General features: G+C 43.8%; 1 protein-coding gene across 1 annotated transcript in view; it reads right to left on the bottom strand.

Moving 5' to 3' along the window:
• The window catches only part of LOC137437001 (protein DENND6A), a 48,809-nt gene that overhangs the window by 10,904 nt on the left and 12,866 nt on the right, over nt 1-25,039 (bottom strand). Inside the window, exons 8-18 of the mRNA XM_078786994.1 lie at nt 23,053-23,115; nt 22,115-22,170; nt 18,693-18,815; nt 18,389-18,484; nt 15,431-15,525; nt 14,907-14,972; nt 14,639-14,703; nt 13,758-13,847; nt 13,475-13,528; nt 9,956-10,065; nt 9,244-9,346 (exon numbers count right to left, since the gene is read on the bottom strand). Coding sequence (XP_078643120.1) covers nt 9,244-9,346; nt 9,956-10,065; nt 13,475-13,528; nt 13,758-13,847; nt 14,639-14,703; nt 14,907-14,972; nt 15,431-15,525; nt 18,389-18,484; nt 18,693-18,815; nt 22,115-22,170; nt 23,053-23,115 — 921 coding nt within the window. The remainder of the gene's footprint in view (nt 1-9,243; nt 9,347-9,955; nt 10,066-13,474; nt 13,529-13,757; nt 13,848-14,638; nt 14,704-14,906; nt 14,973-15,430; nt 15,526-18,388; nt 18,485-18,692; nt 18,816-22,114; nt 22,171-23,052; nt 23,116-25,039) is intronic.

Raw genomic sequence — 25,039 nt, 5'->3', positions numbered from 1 at the left:
ATTCAATAGGGAAAAGACTAAGGCGACACGGATGTGAAGAAGCAGACAACCAAAAGGTTGGAAATACTACTAAATTTATTTCTACTATTTACATGCTCAAAATAACCAAGGAAGAAGGAAAGATAAGAAAATAATATACAGAAGATTTCAGAGACACAGTGAAAATACTAGCTTATCTAACAGGCTTAACTTATTCCCAGGGACAAGACAAAAGACAGACTACGAACACACTTACACGGGGGATGATGATAGGAATGGCAGGAGGTGGATGGCTGGAGGGGGGAGGCCGGTCCACGGATACCGCAGCCCGATCGGCGCGTTTGGCAGCTGCCATTCCTTTTCGGTCCTGCTCAAAACGTCCGTCTGGTTCCAAGCTGCTGTGGCTGCAGTTTCGGTGGCTCAAGCTGCTGTGGATGCAGTTTCGGTGGCTCAAGCTGCTGTGGATGCAGCCGCCACTCTTGTCATGGACCTCTCTTTGTCATGGACCTCTCTTGTCATGGACCTCTCTATGCAACTACTGACCACTCTTGCGCGCGCGCTTTTATAACGCCTCCGGCGATTAAGCCGCCGGCCTTCAGGACACGCCCATCGGTGTGCTCACCTCGGCCATGGTTGGTCGCGCGACCCTCTGGCTCCGCCCTTGATGACGACGGGCGGGCACGCCTTTCTTCCCCGACCCGAGCACATGTTCAATGGTGGTTTTGGAGGGGATGTAATATTGGCAAATTGAGGCTTGGCCGTGACGAAAGGGGAAATGGAGGTTTTTGGGAATGGGAATGAAGAATGAAGGGAATCTATCTTATTTCACTTGGTGCAATGGAGTGTCATTTTAATGGAAGACAAAGCCTTAACCTAATACACAGAATAAGGAAATAAACTACTGAACAGGGATATTATAGTGTCCTTCAATGTATGCTTTATGGAATTAACTACCGGAACGCCCTTTGACCTTTATACACACTGGAGCAAGGAGGGCTCAGACTAAACCAATAATTCACAACCATTTACTATACAATACAACACAATCAAAAAAACTCAATCCTCATATCCGCAACAATATATATATATATATATATATATATATATATATAACAACAACAACAGGCATTTTAAGGCCATGTTCCCTGCAAGAGCGGGGGTTAGCCTTGCGGTCCCCATGACGATGTTCTCCATTTTGCCCTATTTTCTGCATCTCCCCTTGTTAATCCCCTTGCCCGCATTTCTTCTTCGACCATCTTTAGCCAAGTCTTTCTCGGTCTTCCCCATCATCTACTTCCTTCTACATTCATTTCCATCACTTCTCAACCAGTCACTTTCATCCTTCCTCAACACATGACCAAACCATCTCAACCTGTTTCTCTTCAAAGCATCCATCACAGGCTCTATTCCCATCATCTTTCGCAATTCATCATTTGTCTTCCTCTCTCTCAACGATACTCCGCACATCCGTCGAACCATTCGCATTTCCACCCTTTCCAGCCTTCGTTGCTACTCTACGTTCATTACCCATGTCTCGCTCCCATAAATCATAACACTTCTCACACATGCAGCATACACCTTTCCCTTCAGCTTCAACGACACTCCCCTCCTCGTCAGCACGCCACTCAGTTCCCGAAACTTCTTCCATGCACATCTCACTCGAGCAACCGTTGCCGAGTCTGATCCACCTTCTCCATTCAGCATGTCTCCTAGGTAACAAAATGTTTTCACACCTTCCAGCTTCACGCCGTCTCCAAGATCCAACTCAACATTTCCTCCATCTGCAGCTCCCTCTGTGCACACCTTACACTTGAATGTAGCTGCCACATTGGTTAATGACCCTCTCAAGCCACTACATTTTAGATGAACCCACTCAGCGCACATTGTACATTGAATGGAGTTCACTCCGACACCCTTCCTGCACACACAGCACACGGCCACTTCCCAGTTCTTTCCACCTCACCACATGCTTTACCACTTGCCATCACCTTCGTTTTTCCGATATTCACCTTCAGACCTTTTGTCTCTATACATTCCTTCCACTTGTTCATCTTCTCCTTCAGTCCATCCATACTTTCTGCAAACAACACCAGATCATCTGCATACAACAACTCCCACGGCAAACCCTCCTTTACGTTCTGCGCCAGCACCTCCATCACAGCTACAAATAGTAGTGGACTTAGTACCGACCCCTGATGCACTCCCACCTTCACCTCAAACTCACCACTGTTCCCGTCCTTCGTCCTTACAGCTGTGCGCGCTCTTTTGTACATTGCCATCACCACTCTGATCAACCATTCCTCCACTCCTAACTTCCTCAATGCTCATGTCACTACTTCACGTGGAACCCTATTGAATGCTTTCTCCAGATCAACAAACCCAAGAAACAACTTCTTCCTCTCCTTTTTTTTCTTTTTTTCTTTCTCTCTTTCTCTTTCTCTTTCTCTTTCTCTTTCTCTTTCTCTTTCTCTTTCTCTTTCTTTCTCTCTCTTTCTCTTTCTTTCTTTCTCTCTCTCTCTCTCTCTCTCTCTCTCTCTCTCTCTCTCTCTCTCTCTCTCTCTCTCTCTCTCTCTCTCTCTCTCTCTCTCTCTCTCTCTCTCTCTCTCTCTCTCTCTCTCTCTCTCTCTCTCTATATATATATATATATATATATATATATAATTTCAAAACACACCTGGTCACAAGTATGCCTCACTGACCGGGTCCTCAGGCGAGGTCCTCAGCATCATCCTGTTTCGGCCCTTCAACCTTGATACGGCCAGCAGGGGCACATACGCCTCCACATGCAGCAGCTACACCCGGATGCATACATACCCCCACCTTCCGCCAGTGAGAACACAGACTACAACAACAAAACCACCACCACTCCCAGAATCCACAGCCCCTTGTCCACTCACACCAAAAAAAAAAAAGAACTGACTATCTACCCTTACAACATGCACCACTCAAACAAAAACACATTCATGCAAAACCACACCCACTCCTACAACACACACACACCATTCACAGATCTCCATTTCTCTTCCGCGCTCAGTCACTTCCCCTTTAGGCTGAAATGAACCACCACCCTCAACCTCAACCTACACCGTTCGACATGCCTATATATATGTGTATATATATATATATATACACAAAGAATTAAGTTAAGCACCCCCCCCCCCCCCCGTTTTTTTACAACCTCGCACATTACAAGTTTGTTGTCGTCAAAACAGTGTAATATACCCATGATATTGCTATATTTTCTGGAGAAGTGATATTATGGTCACATAAAAACATAACAATCATGCCGTTTTCAATATTTTATTCTGCATAATTTAAGGTGAAATTTTTTGGGAATTTTAGGCATATTTTCACCTCAATTTAAGTATGGAGCTATAGGTCCATCACGGACAGTGTGGATGACGTTTATGTTTTCTAACGTACAGTCATTGTTCTGAGAAGACCTCTAGCGATCTTTGCGTCAATAACGTCAATAACGTCAATAACGTCAATAACGTGTAATGTCAATAACGTGTAAGTGACGTCAATAACGTCAATAACTAATGTCATACCAATCATTATTTGATCTCACATACCTTAGAATATATGCCAATGTATACATATACACAAAGAATATATATTAGGGGGTGCTTACCTTAATTCGTTGTGTAGGGGTGCTTAACTTAATTCTTTGTGTATATATACACACATATACACACACACACACTACATGGCCAAAAGTATGTGGACACCCCTTCTAATTAGTGGATTCGGCTGTTTCAGCCACACCCATTGCTGACAGGTATATATAATCAAGCACACAGCCATGCAATCTCCAGAGACAAACATTGGCAGTAGAATGGGCCGTACTGAAGAGCTTAGTGACTTTCAATGTGGCACCGTCCGTCATAGGATGCCACCTTTCCAACAAGTCAGTTCGTCAAATTTCTGCCCTGCTCGAGCTGCCCCAGTCAACTAAGTGCTGTTATTGTGAAGTGGAAACGTCTAGGAGCAACAACAGCTCAGCCGCGAAGTGGTAGGCCACACAAGCTCACAGAACGGGACCGCCGAGTGCTGAAGCGCGTCGCGCATAAAAATCGTCTGTCCTCGGTTGCAACACTTACTACCGAGGTCCAAACTGCCTCTGGAAGCAACGTCAGCACAACAACTGTTCGTCGGGAGCTTCATGAAATGGGTTTCCATGGCCGAGCAGCCGCACACAAGCCTAAGATCACCATGAGCAATGCCAAGCGTCGGCTGGAGTGGTGTAAGGCTCGCCGCCATTGGACTCTGGAGCAGTGGAAAGGCGTTCTCTGGAGTGATGAATCACGCTTCACCATATGGCAGTCTGACGGACGAATCTGGGTTTGGCGGATGCCAGGAGAAGGCTACCTGCCCGAATGCATAGTGCCAACTGTGAAGTTTGGTGGAGTAGGAATAATGAATGGTCTGGGGCTGTTTTTCATGGTTCGGGCTAGACCCCTTAGATCCAGTGAAGGGAAATCTTAACGCTACAGCATACAATGACATTCCAGACGATTGTGTGCTTCCAACTTTGTGGCAACAGTTTGGAGAAGGCCCGTTCCTGTTTCAGCATGACAATGGCCCATGCACAAAGCGAGGTTCATACAGAAATGGTTTGTCGAGATTGGTGTGGAAGAACTTGACTGGCCTGCACAGAGCCCTGACCTCAACCCCATCAAATACCTTTGGGATGAATTGGAACGCCGACTGTGAGCCAGGCCTAATCGCCCAACATCAGTGCCCGACCTCACTAATGCCCTTGTGAGTGAATGGAAGCAAATCCCCACAGCAATGTTCCAACATCTAGTGGAAAGCGCTCCCAGAAGAGTGGAGGCTGTTATAGCAACAAAGGGGGGGACCAACTCCATATTAATGCCGATAATTTTGTTATGGGATGTTCGATGATCACATATGGGTGTGATGTTCGGGTGTCCACATACTTTTGTCCATTTATTGTATATATATATCTTTTAGTTTATTTAATATAGACACGAAGGATACATTTTCCTTCATGGCTTATAAATGAACACTATTATTCGTTATCAATCACATTACTTATTAATAGTAATAAATTAAAATAATTTGTACGTTTTCTGTTTGGAAAAGCAATATGTCGTGAAGTTTTGTATTCTTGTCTTGTAAAGTTGAATCCAACTATATACATCACGTGTAATCTCGTGAATAATGATGATGATTATTATGAAAAGAATACTGTAATAATAATCGCCAACAGCAATAAATGGAATATCTTACTAAAAGGAGGTGTGTGTGTGCATGCGGTTATCTTCATTTGTGGGTTTCAGGAGGTGGAACGGAGTCCTCCCTGGACCCAAAGTATCCTCCTCTTCAGTAAGGGATCACAGTTCATGGACCAAACTGTTCAACTTTTTCAGAGTTTTGTTTGAAGGGCTCTTTTCAGGATCGGCACCGAACGCCGGATTGCCTCCAGTTGTAGTTAATTTGTGGTGATATTCCCGGGGATGTTTTTTTAAAATCAGTGAAGTTCTTCTTCATCATTCCTGTTGCTCCAATTATAATCACTGGTACAATTTCGATGCTCTTCAGCTTCCAAGATCTCTTGACCTCATCTTTGAGGTGCTGGTATTTGGTCATTTTCTTGCTTTCTGCATTGTTTAGGCCAAAATCGTTGGGTACTGATATCTCAATCATCAATGCTGTCTTTTCCTTTTTGTTCCCGAGTACAATGTCCAGATGCAATGCTTTGTTTTCTATGTTCACGCTCGATGGAATCATCAGATCGTACGTGAACATGACGTCCTCATTTTCAATGATTGCCCTTGGTTCGTGTTTCCATGAGTTTTTATGGTACTGGGATGTTTAAATTTTTGCAGATTTGCCAATTAATCAGTTTGCATACTTTGTTGTGCCGTTGTATGTAATGTTGTTCTGATAATACTTTTTTGCATCCCGAGAGAAGGTGACTAGTACGCTGTTTCTGTCTTGCAGAATCTACACTTGTCCGTCTGGCTTAGTCCCACCATCTTTTTTAATCCATTGGTGTAGTGTCCTTGATCTTAGGCATTTATTATGATTCGTTCACCGTCCCAGTTGAACTGACCTTTTCTAAGCCATTCCAATGAGCCTTCTTTGTCTACCCCCACTCTGTCCAATTATTTGTTTGTATTTTCCTGCTCTTTTGTCATTCTCCCAGTTGTTGGTGTAAATGTCTTGACATTTCTTTTTATATATTTCTTTTTCTCAATTGTTGGGGCTGTATTTGTTGCTGTTTAATTTTCCTGTGTGGCATCTTCTATTCACACCTGTTTTTGGAAATTATTTGCAAGGTGCGTTAGGAATACTTTTTCAGGTTTGTTGTGTTCGTTTGTTTACAAATTGCATCCGATAGTTGAGCATTTCACATACTCGGCTAGTCTTACTCTTGCACTCGTCGCTCTGTGCAACTGGTTGAGTTCCATCAGGCCGCGTCCTCCCTCTTGTCTCGGCAGGTACATTCTCGGGATGCACTGGTTTTTGTAAAAGATGTTGTGGATGGTAAGGAGTTCTCTTGTTTTCATGTCTAACTTATTGATTTCTGATTGGGGCCAGTTTATTATTCCGCAGCTGTATTGGAACACTGGTACTGCGAGCTCGTTTATGGCTTTGATTTTGTTTCTTGGGGAGAGGTATGTTTTCAGGATCAGCATCGTTCTACGTAGGTATTCTTTGGCGATTGTTTTGCGCATTTGTTTGTGACATATTTGGTGGCCCACTTATACTCCGAGGTATTTGTATGTTGCTTCGTTTTCTAACTGCTGTATTGTTGTTTCAAGGTCAATTTTATGTTGTCTGTTTTTGTTGGTTTACCTTGTACAAATGTGCACTTCGTGCACTTGTCTAGTCCAAATCCCATTTGAATGTCCTCGGAAAACCGTTTTACTAGTTTTACTTGCTCTGTCAATTTTTCGTCATTTGGTGCGAAGAGCTTTAGATCCTCCATGTATCATAGATGTCACCTTTCCTATTTCTTTGGATGTTCTTCTATTAGTTGTTAGGGTGTATCCGTGTCCTTGTTCATTGATGAGGTTACTTAGTGGGTCCAGAGCCAGACAAAACTGAAGGATGGAAAGACTGTCTCCCTGGAAGATTCGACACCATATCTTCACATCTGGTATTTCGATATTTCCCTGAGTGCTGTAATATCAGTGGTATTCCATAGCTCCATTGCTGTCTCAATCCGTTTGATTATTTGGGGATTGATTTTGTATATTTGCATGCATTTCCACGAATGTGGGACACTGTCAAAAGGTTTCTTTTAGTCTATCCAGGCGGTGGACAATTTAGTTCTCCGCATTTAAAACTTTTCAAGAACAGCCTTGTTCAGTAGTCGGTGGTCAATTGTTCCATAACAACCCCTCTTATGTCCCTTTTGTTCTGCCTCTAAACCTCCTTGCTGTGTTAGATGATGGTACATCATTTCTGTGATGATTCCTGTCAGCAGTTTGTATGTGGTTGGTAGGCATGTTATCAGCTGGTATTTGTGGGGAAGTTGGGTTTCCTCAGATTTTGGGATGAGAAAGGTGTTCCCTTCTCAGAGCCACTCATCCAATGTCGACATCAATTTTAATGTCACCACGGTGTGGAGAGGATGTTGCAGAAAAGAATAAGTTATCGCACGGACTTGTACAATCTATATATATATATAAAACACAGTGTGTGTGTGTGTGTGTGTGTGTGTGTGTGTGTGTGTGTGTGTGTGTGTGTGTGTGTGTGTGTGTGTGTGTGTGTGTAATGTTACCGATAGACTCCTAAACAGAGAGGCTTACGTGCTTGATATTTGGCATAGACATGGCCATTGAGCCTGGGACGAACATGGCCGAACTCAAAATATTTGACGATCCATATTTTTTATTCATATTTACCTCAGCGCATTTCAGCGCATGGAATCAACGGAATCAGAGCAGGTGGGCGCTGATTCGCTCAGAGCGATCACGTGATGACGCTATGAACGCTATGACGCTATGAACGATATGACGCTATGAACGCTATGACACTATGAAAAAAAAAATCGCTATGACGCTATGAACGATATGAACGCTATGACGCTATGAAAAAAAAAATCGCTATGACGCTATGAACGATATGACGCTATGAACGCTACGACGCTATGAAAAAAAAAAATCGCTATGACGCTATGAACGATATGACGCTATGAAAAAAAAAATCGCTATGACGCTATGAAACGCTATGAAAAAAAAAATCGCTCGCTTTGCCAAGGGGCTCGCTCCCCCCCCCCCCCCCCGTTCCCCTCCCCTCCCCTCCCCCGCCCAGCAATGCCGGGTACTTCTGCTAGTGTAAAATAAATGAAATACAGTAGCTGGAACCTTTGTACCAACAGGTACACAGCCCAACAACTTTGTCTGCACGAGTGTGCATGTTTGGGTTCGGACGTTAGAAAATCGTAAGAAATTAATGGATAGCTCCGTGTCCACCAAATTTGGCATACGAGTTGATTGATAGTCACCAGAGGCAGGTCCTAAGCACAAGAAAAAAAATAATCAGGACTCGGACTTTGACTCTGAATGCCAAGTACTTGGACTCGGAACTGCTGGAGTTGGATTCAGGCCAAAGGACTCGGACAGCTTCGACTCGGACCAGGTGCACTCGATTACAACACTGCCGTCTGCCAGCATGAGTTGCTGCTGGTGGAAGTTAAAGATCGCACTACGTCTTTTCCAAGAGTAGGCGATTGTCGCTGGTATCCCGTCCAAATTCCAAGTTCTAAGTTATACTCATGACTACTACCGCTGTGAATGCAAAGGCAAACCATCCAGTGCTTTTCCTCACCAAGGGAAGCTGCTTTAGCATTCCCCAACACTCGAGTGTGTTTGGGATTAATCCAATTCATAAACCTGAGTGCTGCACTTATTTCCTTTTTCAATAAGGCCTCTAAAAATATATAAATTCTTGTTTTTGATTGTGAAAACATGCTTTGATTTATTCGGACAAAAGTCAGTTAGTCAGTCTTTTAAGCCCCCTTTCCTCCATGTGTTTTGCCACAATAACTAATCCCCAAACCATGCACTAATCTTAACATAAAAAAAAAAAAATTATTTGCCACCAGGACACCACAGAGTGCATTATTGCATTACCACACATTATTGTGCACAAATGACTTTAGCAATTAAAATGGGTAACTGAGCAAGATGGAGTTTGTGCTGATTTTCTGTAACCATCCCCAATGCGAACAAGATCGCCCCTGTGCAAGAAATCTGGATGGTGCAAGCAAGATCGAAGACTTACCGCATGCAAGAGAGCTTCAAGTTGCAGGAGTTCTAACTTCTGGGTCATCTCGCTGTGTCGGGCACGAAACCAGGTATCGAAGTTTGGAGATCGCAGGAAGTGTCTGCAAGCAAAGGTCACAAGCACTTTTCCAACAAGCGTTGGTACAACCAAGTCCAACATTACATGCCAAATGCATCGGCTCTCTGCCTGAAAAGACAGGTCGCAATTGCCAGATCACGAGTTTCATCCCCGTACTTATGTCGGGGTAAAAGTGAATAATTGTCATCTCTGGACCAATCAGTGTCACCGATGGTCGTAAAGCATGCTGGGTATTTGCATCATGTGGTGTAATCACGCGGGGCAAAGGGAAATGTGCTTGCTTGTACACAGTTGGCAAAGAGTCATTTTCACAGTCGCCGAGTAGAACTGCATCTGTGTTGAGTTGGCAAAAACATGTCTTATCTGTGGTTTGGCGTTGTGCAAAAATGCGAAGCCAAGGGTCTTTACAACAGCATTCCTGCGTTCTGAACTAATGCTGCTGTCATGGACTTCTGCCTTACTTTGTCAACTTATTTTGAGTATAAATTACAATTCAGACTGAATAGAACTCAGAACTGCCTGCCCATGCGGACAAGCAATTGTCTCCGTAAAATGAATAAATACTCCTTTTGTCTATCAAGTGTAGTCTGTCATATTTTGATAAAGGTGGATAGACCCTACATTTACACACCTGTACAGTCCCACCCAGTCTCCTTTGAGTACTGAGGTGAGTTGTGGACCAGCATGCTCGAGGCTTTTGAAAAACTCTTCTGGAACAAAAGGTCCAACCTGTGGAGGGCTCTGTGAAAACCGAATAGGGAAACAGTTAGACATAACTATTTTGACAATCACAAACTTTATTGTGACAGTGATTATGTGCTTTTCAATGACTATTTGAATCGTCAGCATAAATATAAACAGGCTTTGAATCTCACAAAAAAATTGAGATATCCAAAACATGGCGTGTTTGTGATGCGGGGAAGAAGAGTGATTGTTTTACAGACTGCAGTACATCTTCCAGTAAGGGGAGCACATGGCTGGCTAAGTGATCTTCACTCCCAAAAAATATAACAAAGTTTCATAAAATGCACATGTAACCACAGAAATAGCAGTGCTACCACAAATAATCATCATATCATTGAGAACTCAGAGGTACCTTTGCCACAATTTTCGACACAGCAAGTAAATGGTTTGACGGCTATTAATTATATGCATGGTTCAATGACTAATAATGCCATGCGTGGTATAATGGTTAATAATGCCACACATAGTTTAATGGTTAATAATGCCACATGTGGTTTAACGGTTAATAATGCCACACATAGTTTAATGGCTAATAATGCCATGCGTGGTTTAATGGCTAATTATGCCACGTGTGGTTCGATGGTTAATAATGCCATGCGTGGTTCAATGACTAATAATGCCATGCGTGGTTTAATGGCTAATTATGCCACGTGTGGTTCGATGGTTAATAATTCCATGTGTGGTTCGATGGCTAATAAAGCCATGTGTGGTTCGATGGCTAATAAAGCCATGTGTGGTTCGATGGCTAATAATGCCATGTGTGGTTCGATGGCTAATAAAGCCATGTGTGGTTCGATGGCTAATAATGCCATGTGTGGTTCGATGGTTAATAATGCCATGTGTGGTTCGATGGCTAATAATGCCATGTGTGGTTCGATGGCTAATAATGCCATGTGTGGTTCGATGGCTAATAAAGCCATGTGTGGTTCGATGGCTAATAAAGCCATGTGTGGTTCGATGGCTAATAATGCCATGTGTGGTTCGATGGTTAATAATTCCATGTGTGGTTCGATGGCTAATAATGCCATGTGTGGTTCGATGGCTAATAATGCCATGTGTGGTTCGATGGCTAATAATGTCATGTGTGGTTCGATGGTTAATAATGCCATGTATGGTTCGATGGCTAATAATGCCATGTGTGGTTCGATGGCTAATAATTCCATGTGTGGTTCGATGGTTAATAATGCCATGTGTGGTTCGATGGCTAATAATGCCATGTGTGGTTTGATGGTTAATAATGCCATGTGTGGTTCGATGGCAAATAATTCCATGTGTGGTTCGATGGCTAATAATGCCATGTGTGGTTCGATGGCTAATAATGCCATGTGTGGTTCGATGGCTAATAATGCCATGTGTGGTTCGATGGCTAATAATGCCATGTGTGGTTCGATGGTTAATAATGCCATGTGTGGTTCGATGGCAAATAATTCCATGTGTGGTTCGATGGCTAATAATGGCATGTGTGGTTCGATGGTTAATAATGCCATTTATGGTTCGATGGCGAATAATGCCATGTATGGTTCGATGGCTAATAATGCCATGTGTGTTTCGATGGCTAATAATGCCATGTGTGGTTCGATGGCTAATAATGCCATGTGTGGTTCGATGGCTAATAATGCCATGTGTGGTTCGATGGCTAATGATGCCACGTGTGGTTCGATGGCTAATAATGCCACGTGTGGTTCGATGGCTAATAATGCCATGTGTGGTTCGATGGCTAATAATGCCATGTGTGGTTCGATGGCTAATAATGTCATGTGTGGTTCGATGGCTAATAATGCCATGTGTGGTTCGATGGCTAATAATGCCATGTGTGGTTCGATGGCTAATAATGCCATGTGTGGTTCGATGGCTAATAATGCCATGTGTGGTTCGATGGCTAATAATGTCATGTGTGGTTCGATGGCCAATAATGCCATGTGTGGTTCGATGGCTAATAATGCCATGTGTGGTTCGATGGCTAATAATGCCATGTGTGGTTCGATGGCTAATAATGCCATGTGTGGTTCGATGGCTAATAATGCCATGTGTGTGTGGTTCGATGGCTAATAATGCCATGTGTGTGTGGTTCGATGGCTAATAATGCCATGTGTGGTTCGATGGCTAATAATGCCATGTGTGGTTCGATGGCTAATAATGCCATGTGTGGTTTGATGGCTAATGCCACATGTCGTTTAGTGGCTAATAATACATCATGTGATTCGATAGCTAATAATTTATTGCGTGGTTTGATCGCCAATAATGCCACACATGGTTTGATGGCTAATAATGCCACGTGTGGTTCTAATGGCTAATAATGCCATGTGTGGTTCGATGGCTAATAATGCCATGTGTGGTTCGATGGCTAATAATGTCATGTGTGGTTCGATGGCCAATAATGCCATGTGTGGTTCGATGGCTAATAATGCCATGTGTGGTTCGATGGCTAATAATGCCATGTGTGGTTCGATGGCTAATAATGCCATGTGTGGTTCGATGGCTAATAATGCCATGTGTGTGTGGTTCGATGGCTAATAATGCCATGTGTGTGTGGTTCGATGGCTAATAATGCCATGTGTGGTTCGATGGCTAATAATGCCATGTGTGGTTCGATGGCTAATAATGCCATGTCTGGTTCGATGGCTAATGCCACATGTCGTTTAGTGGCTAATAATACATCATGTGATTCGATAGCTAATAATTTATTGCGTGGTTTGATCGCCAATAATGCCACACATGGTTTGATGGCTAATAATGCCACGTGTGGTTCTAATGGCTAATAATGCCATGTGTGGTTCGATGGCTAATAATGCCATGTGTGGTTCGATGGCTAATAATGCCATGTGTGGTTCGATGGCTAATAATGCCATGTGTGGTTCGATGGCTAATGCCACACGTCGTTTAGTGGCTAATAATACATCATGTGATTCGATAGCTAATAATTTATTGCGTGGTTTGATCGCCAATAATGCCACACATGGTTTGATGGCTAATAATGCCACGTGTGGTTCTAATGGCTAATAATGCCACGTGTGGTTCTAATGGCTAATAATGCCATGTGTGGTTCGATCGTTAATAATGCCATGTGTGGTTTAATGGCTAATAATGGCACGTTCGCAGTTAAAATTTTATTTGCAGTGAATGTATAAGTAATTGGAGTTATCTCGCACCAGACAACCCAAGTTCATAATTGTTTGGATTTATTGAATCAAAAAGTAAGACCTTTAACAATTTAATGGTATTTATAATCTGATGTATCAATAAATAAATGCTGCCTCATTCTTTCTCTTGCACTTCAGAAATAAAAACACAGGATTGCTTGATTGTGGTAATGTCGATGCAACGACAACAAAAAAAAACCCTTATTTTATTGTTCAGCCTATATTTTGAGAAAGATTCAATTGTTCCTGTTCTTGGAGTACTCTACCTTCCATGGAGTGATGCTCTTCTGCAGTGGCATCAAACTGGCTACATAGCGTTCCTGAAGATACAGTATGAGAAAAAGGGGTGTTAGCTTTTGCGTGTGGGGATTTCATGATACGCTGCTTGGTCATGGGTATAGATCCAGCAGCTGAAAGCCTCGAGACAAGAACAGAATATTAAATTGCTCAAATAAAGCACAAGGCCTGGCATTTCCCAGTAATGTTGATTGTATCTGGGGGTGTGGGAATATTTGAGAATGTGTGTGCTGCACACAGGAGAGTCCATACCAGGGGAATGATGAAGCTGTGAGTGAGTTCCATGAGGTATCGACGCAGGATAGCGTTCTGCACCTCCGAGGGGCGCTTGCGTTGTGCACCCTGTGAGGGATCGCAGCACACACGAGTTCGGCACCATGTTTGATGAGTAATTATACACCACCTGTTCGATTTGAGATTCAAACTACAACGGCACTCTTCGACGTCACGACATCAACCGATATGTCTCCACCCACATTATTACATCATTGTACATGTTTGTACCAGGTTTGATTTAAATCCCTTCAGATGTTCTCAAGTATCATATTTTTACCTGACATGACCTCTGACCTTTGACACTAACATCTTAATCGGTTCATCTTTTAGTCATATGTACATATTACACGTTTGGTCATAATCCTATCACTGGGTTCACAAGTTAACACAGTTACAGAATTTTTTACCTAATAGGACCTCTGACTTTTGACCTCTTGACCCCATAATCGAATCCGTTTATCTTTACATCATTATACATACTTGTACCAGGTTTGATTTGATTCCCTTTAAGCCGTTCTTAAGTTATCGCAGTAATGAAAACCTATCACAGACGGACAGACAGCCGGACAGACAGCCGGACGGACGACCCAAAAACATAATGGCTCTGGCGACTTCGTCGGCGGGGACATAAAAATAACTTGGTCAAACATCAAGTGCTGATAATGTCACCATTTTATTAACTAGCTACTGTAACTCTAGAAGAGAGCCATTAGAGGCCGATTGGGGTGTTTCCCTTGATCACCACAAATTAAATTGAGCTGTGCTGGATTCAAAACCACTGAGCTTCGGATTGATCATTCACCCTTATTATTACATTTTGCACATTACATTCAAACCGCAAAAGTTTTGATCGGCACCTTTTGAAGGCGTTTGATGATTGCACGATCCTTCGCCAGGTATGTCTTATGGGACGTGTAAACGCCTGGAGAAAAAAGGGTGGGGCGAGAAGATGGAACGATGTGTGCTGTGCTCCGGTGTCTCATAAAAACTGTTTAACACAACTAGGCCTTTACCTGGGACAGTTACAGATAGTTTGTATATACACGTAAGACACCATGGAAAGACTAGTTCAACAACTCGTGCATGGTCTGACAGCAGAACCCCGTGCCCCCATGAGCCACGTACCTGGCTTTGCATCCAGAGACTTCAGTTTGTTTACTTTCTTGATTTTCGTTTGCTTTGACGCATCACCTGTGAAACAGAATTTTTACAAACCAACATGGGGCCTGCAGGAGGACAAGTCATGCTGAGAGCCCATTGTTTGTTTCAGTGTATGCACTTTCAGTGTATGGTTGTGTTGTGAGCGGACGTGGCATGTTATGCTCAAAGGTCTCTAGATGTCTTGCGGCCTTGGTTTTTACTGTCAGCACATTTACATCACTGTGTTTTCGCAATTCATTGATAAAGTCCAGGTTGAATTGGAAAGTGGAATTCACTTTTCAATGTGAGGCTTCACCTCGTCACAGCACAACTTTACAAGTGTGCTGACAATTTGAAATATACAATTGTGAACGAGTTGTTCCATTTTCGTTGTGAGGTGCAAGGCCTGACATGGAACACCATGACCTACAAGTGTAAATCAAGAGGCGACAAAGAACACAGGTATGGCACAGAGCTCGCACGGCGAATGAGAAAGAGATTATCCATACCAGGCCCCCGCAGGTCCCCGACACGCACAATGTGTGGCCATTGCTGAAGAGTTTTAACAAAGAAGGGATTTGTCACACCGAGGATGACGGATGGCCTGGAAGAAAAGACAGGATGTGAGGTCAGAGATCATCACTTCATTACACATGATTTGGAATTCAAAATGGCAGGATGTACTTTCCTAACAGGCAGTATTAAGGCCTATTTGCTAAATGGTATTTGCTTGGGTGTTAGCCAGTCATTTTGACAAATGAAAAAAAAAACATGGAAGCCTGGGTGATGGCAGCCTCACCCCTCCCCTGGTCTGCATGTCGTGCAGAACACCTGCTGAGTGATTAAGGGGGTAAAACCCTTCATTTGTTCATCTTTTTGAACCAAATTTCACACCGCCGGCCCAATTCATCTCATAACTGCATCCATGCTGACCACCGGATATTTGTCGCTAGTTTATCATTGTCTAGCACCGAGTTCGCTTCTTCAATAAACTTCATTGTTCATCTAACAAACGTTCCGTTCACCCAATAGAAATGGCTACCATTTTATCAAACCTGCGGAGAAGCCGCTTATGGCAGGCAGCGGCGTAATCCTGACAAGTTATCAGAGATTTTATGACACGTTTAATGGAATAGTTTTTCAGCACAGAGAGATATTAAAACAATATATTTCTTTCACCACAGAAGTCTCTCTACAACGGAATTCCATCTCCTGATTTGTATTTGTAATCCCAGCTCCAAGCTGGTGGGAAAATGTTTTGTTTTCCAATTAATTACACAGAATACAGTGCATAAAGAGCCAAAGTTGATAGTCTGGTGCCGGTCGCAAGACTCTGCGATTAGAAAACGAATACATGAACACCTAGAATGGCACTTGGTAGAGCGCATGCCTCTGCCAGTTCACGTTTTGAATCCCACTGATAGGCCGAATCTGAATCCGGACCATAGCCAAAATCTAATCAGCTTATTATTATCACCTCCCCAAGTCATCCACTAAATTTTGTTAAAACTCGTCTATAATTTTTTGAAATGTCATGCTATATATAGTTTTTGGCTCCATCTCTCAATGGCGAAGAATATATGAATGATCGTTTTAAAGGCCATTTTTCCCCGCTCGAGCGGGGGTTAGCCTTCCGGGCCCCATGACAATCATGGTTCCCTGTTTGAGGCAATGTTTTTATGGCCGGATGCCCATCCTGACGCCAACCCTTGGTCACGCTCTTAGGATGCGCAGGGATACGGTGTACCTATTCTAAACCGGGGTACACACCGGGATCATTCATCCCAGCAAGCTGGTACTCAATTTGCCGACCTCGGAAGGATGACAGGCTGAGTCAACCCCCCTGGCGTTAATTCAGCGATCGACCGGGATTCGAACCCAGGATCCTAGGATCCCAAGCCGGCACCCTAACCGCAAAGCCAACACCAATAAGCTAAGCCTCAATGGCGAAGAATCACTTTAAATAAAATTATTGGATCCGAATCTTCACCAAAGTCGAATCGATTTGTCCTTGTCTCACGCTCAACCCGCCCACCAAGTTTTGTCCGAATCCGTCTGACTTTTTGAGATATCGTGCTCACAGATAGACAAACATAAACAGGTGAATACATAACCTCCATCCACCTTTGGATGCAGTGGTAACAACTAAATAAAGCCATTATTGGAATCCATCGTGCTAAAACTCATCGGCATCTATCAACAAGTTAAGGCACAGGATTTGCTCCTCCATCTCGCTGGAAAGATGAGTCGATAGCCTTGCAAATCATTTAACTACTCACTTTTCATCTTGTTACTAATGTTCCTTACACCAAATGTTCCTCCTCAGGTGCAGGCTCTACCACTACCTCCTTAGCCTCGGGCTTCTCGAGTTCATTCAGTCATTAGAAGGTGGACGGAGGTTATGTTATCTCTCCTCCTACCCCCTCTCCTACCTCCTGTCCTATAATCCTCCCCCTTCTGTCCTTCAAGACAGGATCCCATTGCCATTGTCATGTTATCTCCCACACAAACTCGTTGTTTCTGTCCTCACTAAACTTGTCCTTTTGTTATCTGGATGGTCACACACTCACGTTTCTATTATATGTCTGTTTGTCCCTTTTCTACCTTTCCAAAGCGTAAGTTAGCTCACCTTCCACCCTTTGTCATTTAGCTCTTCCATGAGTCTTGAAGTACTTTAATGATGAAGAATAAGTGAACTCCTTTGTAGGTTAGAAAGACCTTGTATCCCAACTCTCAACAAATGATGGTGGGTGGTTCGTGTGCAGCCACCCGGCTGCTGGTTGCATCATTTTTCTGTGGGCGCATCTGCCACTGATGCAATGCCTCTCTATGACCAGTTATCTGGTACTCATTTTGCCAACCTCGAAAGGATGACAGGCTGAGTCAACCCCACTTGGCGTTAATTCAACGGGATTCGAACTCAGGACCTTAGGATCCCAAGCCCACCGCCCTAACCATTAGGCCAACACCAGGTGATTCAACAAATGATGCTGTTGAAGCAAAAGTTGATCAAAATAAACATCACGAGGGCGACACTTGGTGACATCAAGAGGGAGACTTTGTATACTCTGACCGCAGCCTCTTAACCTTTGACAATCTGTAATCTAGCTTCACATCCTCCACCCTTTCAGCGAATCATCTAACCCTGCCAAATGCACATGTTCATTGTTATTCTTTCAAAGTCTTGGTATTCTACTCCTCTTCACGCCTGTTTGTTTTGCCTTACTTGAAAAATTGTTCTCTTTGTATGCATCAAATCCCACACCTCCCTTCACTTCCTCAATGTGTTGGTTCATCTGCAATTCAGTCAGTTCCTACAACAACCACTGGTCTGCTATTTCTCACTCTCTTTCTATTACCACATCTGTTTCTCATGCGTTTCCACCTTTTAATCTTGACCACCTCGGTTGACCAGTCTCACAGATTTAAAAAATGCATTTTGAGGGACAATGGATGTCTGTACATACGGTGCCTGCTTCTGGGTGGTGATTTCCCGGAAGTCGCTGTCGTGGATGGTGAAATAAGGCCGGAAATCGCTGCTGTACCTCAATGGAGAGATGGAGCTGAGGGGTGCGTTAGTTTGACAAAGAGAGAGAGATGAGTGATTATAAGAGCATCATAAATGCAAACCATATTGTCTGTGCAAAGGCAAGATGAGAAAAAGAAGGACTAAGTGTTGTGATTTTAGGGCATTATTATTCTCGAGCAAGTGGTCATGTGTCTGCATGCTACCACTTTAGCGTGGTGCAGGAATTCAGGTGCACTGGTCACCTAACTAGTGCGAGGACGGTGTCAGCTGTTGCTGCGGGTGATGTGGCCATCACAACTAGAGGTTCACCCAATAGCACGAGCTCCCAGAGCAGCTGCAAATGGGGCAGCACTGGCTGCAGCGCCCTGTAACAAAGTCACATCAGGGGTTTAACACTCAACAGTTAAAAACGTTTTGTGGCACATGCTGATTGATACGTGGCACAGCAGAACTGCCCGACAAAGATGGACAAGATAAGAGGTAGAAAGAGGAAGGAGAGGAAATTAATTATATAAATGATGATTGGTGCACCACCCAAACGAAGCAGTGAAAAATTATCACAAAAATGTACAACTAAAGTCTTTATCGTCCTTCCTCAAGCTCAGAGAAGCACTTAGTACAGTACTCTGTGCTCAAACTTCTAAAATAAATTGGCGCAAGTGAGATTCACATGAATACGAAGCGTTACAAAACTAAAAGCTTAACTGCCTAAAAGAGAAAGAAGCAAAGGCAAAAAACCAAGGCTTCATAGAACAACTTACCCCACGCAGTGTTCAAATATATAATTTGATCGAAATAAAATAATGATTAGGTCGTATCAAAAATTCCAGAAATTTACCGCCGTTTTGGCGGTGTCTTAACACCACCTTATTTAACATGTCTAAATACTGCAAAACTGCAGGTTTTTGGAAGTGGGAAGAAGGTCATTTGTGTTCTACAGTGTCCAAGTATATAATTAAATTGAAATAAAATAAAGATTTTAAACGGTGTATAAAAACTGGACTCTGTCCTTTCCTCCTGACAAGGTGGAAAAGCTTCTGTCAACCCTTGACTCTGATTCTGATTCTGCAACTGGACCTGACGGCATCAGCCCACGGGTCCTAAAATCCTGTTCTTCCGCTCTTTCACTCCATCTCTCTGTTCTCTTCACCCTCTCTTTTGCTCAAGGTCATCTGCCATCTGCTTGGAAATCAGCCAACATCACCGCTTTGCACAAAAAGGTGCAAAAACAGATCCTAGTAACTACAGACCAATCAGCCTTGTCCCAATTATCAGCAAAGTCATGGAATCCATCATTGCTTCAGATATGAAATCTTTCCTCTTCTCCAATGGCTTGATCTCTGATCATCAATTTGGTTTCAGACCAGGTCACTCTACTCTGGACATGCTGCTTCTGCTTTCTCAACAATGGATGGAGGTCCTCAATGCCAAACAGGAAATAAGAGCTGTCTCCCTTGACATATCACGTGCCTTCGATACGGTCTGGCACCCCGCTCTGCTCACCAAACTCTCCTCCTTTGGTATCCATGGAAATCTCCACGCATGGCTGGCGGACTTCCTCTCTAGTCGTAGTCAACGTGTGGCCCTGAATGGGTTTCTCTCATCTCCTCTTCCTGTTCAGGCTGGGGTTCCCCAAGGCAGTGTTCTGGGCCCTGTGCTTTTTCTGGTCTTCATCAATGATCTCTCTGACTCTCTTGAAAATCCTCTCTATCTCTTTGCTGATGACTCTACTCTCTGTCGCTCCATTCCTCATCCCTCAGATCGGCAGTCTGCAGCCTCCTCACTCTCTGCAGACCTGGACAAAATCTCAGACTGGGCAAACAAGTGGAACATGTCTTTCAATCCTGACAAATCTCACACTCTTACGATGTCTCTCCGAAAAGACCGACTGGACAACCCTCCCATCCACTTTCTGAATAATCCTCTCCAAGAAGTTCTGTCACTCAAGCTTTTGGGTCTCACTATCTGCCATGATCTTTCCTGGGAAAACCACATTTCAAATCTGGCCTCCAAAGCCAGTCGCCGACTGGGCATCCTCCGTCGTGCGAAGTCCTTTCTTGGCACACCTGAGCTCCTCACCACATACAAGGCTTTCATCCGCAGCTCAATGGAATACTGCTCTCCCCTCTGGGCTGGTGCTCCTGCCTCACACCTAGCTCGTCTTCACGCTGTTGAAACCAAAGCATTCAGAATCATTGGAATCTCCCACGATGAAGCTAACTCCGAGGGTCTTTCACTCACTCACCGCAGGCAGGTTGGTGGTCTTTGTGTCTTCTACCGACTCTTCTCTGGCCTTGCGCCCCCAGCTCTGTCTGTGCTCTGTCCCCCAAATACTCCTGCAGGTCGCACAAGATCTGCCAGTAACCCTCTTCTGGTGAAACTGCCAAAATCAAGACTCTCTGCTCACCTTCACTCTTTCATTCCTCTTTTCTCCCGCCTCTGGAACAAACTCCCTCACTCTCTTCAATCCCACTCCTCCCTCCAGGTCTTTAAAACAGCTGTTCACCACCATCTCTTATCTTCCCCCATCCAAAACCTTGATCTTTTCTACCCCCACTAATTTCACCCCAAATCCACTTTTTTGAAATACCAACTTCTTTCCTGGAAGTCCTTGGTGTCCTTGTGTTTTATAATTCTCCCACCCCCCCCCCCCCCTTCCCACGCCTCCTCCCCCCAAGCCCTCTCACTCCCACACATCTCCCGATGTCCCTGCTCTCAAATGTTGTGTTTGAGTGCTTCCCCTTCTCTCCCCATCTTGTCTACCGCTCCCTCTTTTGATATATTTTGTTTGTCTGTTTGATTTGTTTGTGTGATAAATGTTAGCTCTTTCACGAGCCTCGATTCTGTATACAAAAAAACAAGCAAACAAACAAAAAAACCCCATTAATTCCAGAAGTTTACCGCTGTTGGTGTAGCTTCTTTTACAACGTATTTAACATGTTACATTAGTTCTTCGTGTCTGTTGTTTGTGTCCTTTATGATGGCCTGAAACAGCAAGTTTCCTGTTTGGAATGATTTTCAATTTTGTTTGACTGCCAGACAGGCAGACAGAGTATAAAAAAGTATCTCGCCCGTGTCCGAAGGAAGCAGTTCAGTTTGGAATTTTTAATACCAAATAGGCAAAGACGAGAAACGAACGAAACCCATTAGAATTACCCTTTAGAACCCATTAGAAATGCCCCTTAGAAACCAAGAGAAGAACCCTTTAGAACTCTCTAGAATTAAACACAGTCAGTGGGTTGGAAAGGTTCTTCATTTTTGATGGATGGATGGAAGGATAGACATTGCCAAATATTGAAACCGCTTAAAAATCGAACATTTTCTCCACTGCAATGCTTACTTTTTACTGCTTTATGTTCATTCTCCCACACTTTTCCCCCACTTCTTTCTCATTTTCTACAATTTCATGTCTAACTCATTTATTGCGTTTATCCCCGTGATGATGTCACAATCATAGTTGTTATGAAAGTCAATTGTGTTTTTTAATCCCTGAAGTTGCCTCTGTCATACATTATATGTGATTTCACAGAAATAAACAACAAATTGGATAAATGTGTTTTGCTTTCATTTTCACAGCCATACACCTTTTACTTATCGCTTTGACCCCCGCTCCCCAAACCCACACCCTAGGTTACAAAATCATAAAGTGTGAATAGAAGCTCACCGAAACATGTCACCTTCATGCACCGAGGAGAGCACCAAGGGAGCAGGTAACATATTCTACAGAGAAACACATACAACATTGAAAGGCATTAATTTATTGTCTTTCACTCAGTCATTCTTTCACTCAGTCATTCATTCACTCAGCCATTCATTCACTCAGCCATTCATTCACTCAGCCATTCTCTATCAGCATATAGCCTGTGGCTGAAATGATATCTGGGAGGTAGTACACTCGTCTTTGAGCTGCCTAGTCTGGGTTTGATCCCAAACCCGACTATAAACTGTCACCTTGGCTCATATTTTGCAAGTAGAGCATTGCATCAATGAATATGTCATCCTGAGTGAAATGTTAAGCTGGCTGTCCCCTCTGCCAACACTTGCTTGTCTGCTGACACTGGTCTGCTGATGTCCTTGTGCAGCATGTGATGCAAGTATAGGCTCCTCCATGAGCCTGTAATCACTGTTTAAACACCATTCATTCATGTCGTATGCAGTCTGTGGCTGCTGGTTGCATCATTGCTGGGAGCATGGCTGTGCCCTTGATGCAATGCCCCCTTTAGGTTAGAGCAGGAATTTATAAATTGTTCAGGTAAGAGCGATAGCTCGCCTACTCTTCGCAAAAAACACCGTGGGATATTTAACGTCCACCGACTCATGCTGGCTACCAGGATGCCTGAATTAACGTCCACCCGAGGAGGGACGCGCACACATTGATGCTTCGCTCTGCCTACGGTGCACCAGGATGACTGTTTATAGCTGATCCGAGATTCGAACCAAGGCCAAACGGCTCATATGGGAGTGTGCATACCTCTAGCAAACATGTCAGATATGTTTAAACCCCAAAATATCGAGATAAATAAATAGAAGTAAGGTGACACACATGTGAACAGAAGCAGGAGATCTAGCATCATAAAGTACATAATAAAAAGTCAGACCCACCTCACAGACATCTTGTTTAAGGGTACACACGGAAAACTTGTCTGAGCGAGAAGGGATGCGCACCTGCGGAAACATGGTGAAACTTTCGGGGAAATCTACATATGTATGCAAAAATGCAAAAATGTTTGATGCCATTTCACCCCCCACCAATGCCCACCATGCATGCATGCATCAGGACCATGATCCATTTCTCTGCCCGTACATCACATTTGACGACGAATACAACTTTCAAGTGCTGGCAACAACCCCCTAGGTTAGGCTTTTCATATAAATCCATTGTACCTCGACTGAAACCCTTTGGCTGGTTACATCCTGACGTAGAAAAAAACAACATGAATTTGAATGCACTGAAACTTACATTTACCTTTTCTGTGTCCTCTGCGAGATGTGATTATTTTGCAGTTGATTTGTCATTACAAGCTGTAGTCAGGGTGCCTGTTCCCATTTTTCCTCATTGAATGCACTGTGTGACGTCCGCTGCCATGTTTTGCTGCTCGATAAAGAATGCTTAGTTCGGTGCTGTGAAAGTTCCGAGAGTACTTCAATGAACCAGCAGTTCAAATTGATATTCCCAGGTAGTTGATGTCAATCAAAACATTGTGACTGAAGCACGTAGCACGTATCCGTCATACGATGGTGTCAGACATTGCCGATGAGGCAGTTCATAGTTTCTTGCCATCGAAGGAGTTGCCAACTAAGTTTCTTCGAAATAGTTTTGCTAATTTCAGTTTAGTTTAACGAGTGTCAGATATAACTTAATCTGTGTATTAAAAACCTCAGTATTGTCAAGTCCGTGGCCGATTGAAGGACCAGCCTCAGAATGATAGCCGATCGGTTATTAGCTTTAACTAATAAGCTTTAATAAGGCAGCAGTTCGAAACTTGGCAGATTGTCTTTTGGCGCGTGCGGGAAGGACCCGAAGCCTTGCCTGAACGGACGGCAGCCACGGGGTCCATTCCTCGAACCCACAAACAAGTAAACGAACATGAAACAAAAGTAAAATGCAACAAATATGGGTTTAATTAAATTAATGCAAGAATAACAAAAATGAAAGGCAAGGTAAAAGTAATTCCTATATTGAGGTGCCTCCACTGAGACACAATTACACGACAGGGGAATGATGAAAGAAAATAAAAATGGTTTGGTGAGTCGGCTTTCCTCAAGCTTTCCTCCGACGTCAGATATGATACTCGAGCTTTCCTCCGACGAGGACAAGTGCAGATGGTGACTGAAGCACGATCCCCGAGTCTCCGCGTGGGAGCGCACAAGATGGCACGAATCGCCACACTGAGCCGTGAAGCGGCGGCAAAACGTCGCCTCTTCCGGTCATTCCATGCTCCACAAAGCTCCTATTAATCTCTCAGGCGCACACGGCACGAATCGCAGCCGTCATCCACCCAGGCCAGAACAAGCGAGAGAGCCTTTTTCCACAAGCGCACACGAGCCAAAGAATGCGACCACCCACACCCAGCACCAGGAGAAAGAGAAAGAGAAAGAGAGAGAGACACACCCTCCTTTTTCCCTCACTGACGTCAAACTCGACCAATCCCCGCGCCCCAGTGCATCATCCCACCTCCACGACCAATCATCCCCTTTGGGGCGGGGCTTCACAGTCTGCTTGATGCCCAATGACGAAGCTCGGGGAGTGGTCCACCAGTTATGGTCCTTCGGGAATGTTCGGTTGGGCGGGGTCTACTTGCCGGTCGCAATGTCCGGGCACTGCCGGCGATTTTGGTTGTTGCTGTAATGGTGGCCCTTTTTAGATGAAATAAAACGGTTGGGAAAATCACAGGAGGGCAATTACACACTGGGGATTATCCTTAAGCCCTACCTAATTAATTAGCATAGCTCTACCCCTCGGATGGAGACACATATACGATCTTATAAAACCACCGTTTAGAGGCCATTTTTCCCCGCAAAGCGGGGATTGGCCTTTTCGGGGACCGTGGTTGTTGTTGTTTTTTGGTCCCCTTTTTGAAGCAATGTT

This window comes from Myxine glutinosa, chromosome 11 (assembly GCF_964187855.1).
Source record: "Myxine glutinosa chromosome 11, kmMyxGlut1.1, whole genome shotgun sequence".
Classification (NCBI taxonomy): Eukaryota; Metazoa; Chordata; class Myxini; order Myxiniformes; family Myxinidae; genus Myxine; species Myxine glutinosa.
The sequence above is the reverse complement of the archived record's forward strand: the minus strand, read 5'-3'. Positions and strand labels throughout refer to the sequence as shown.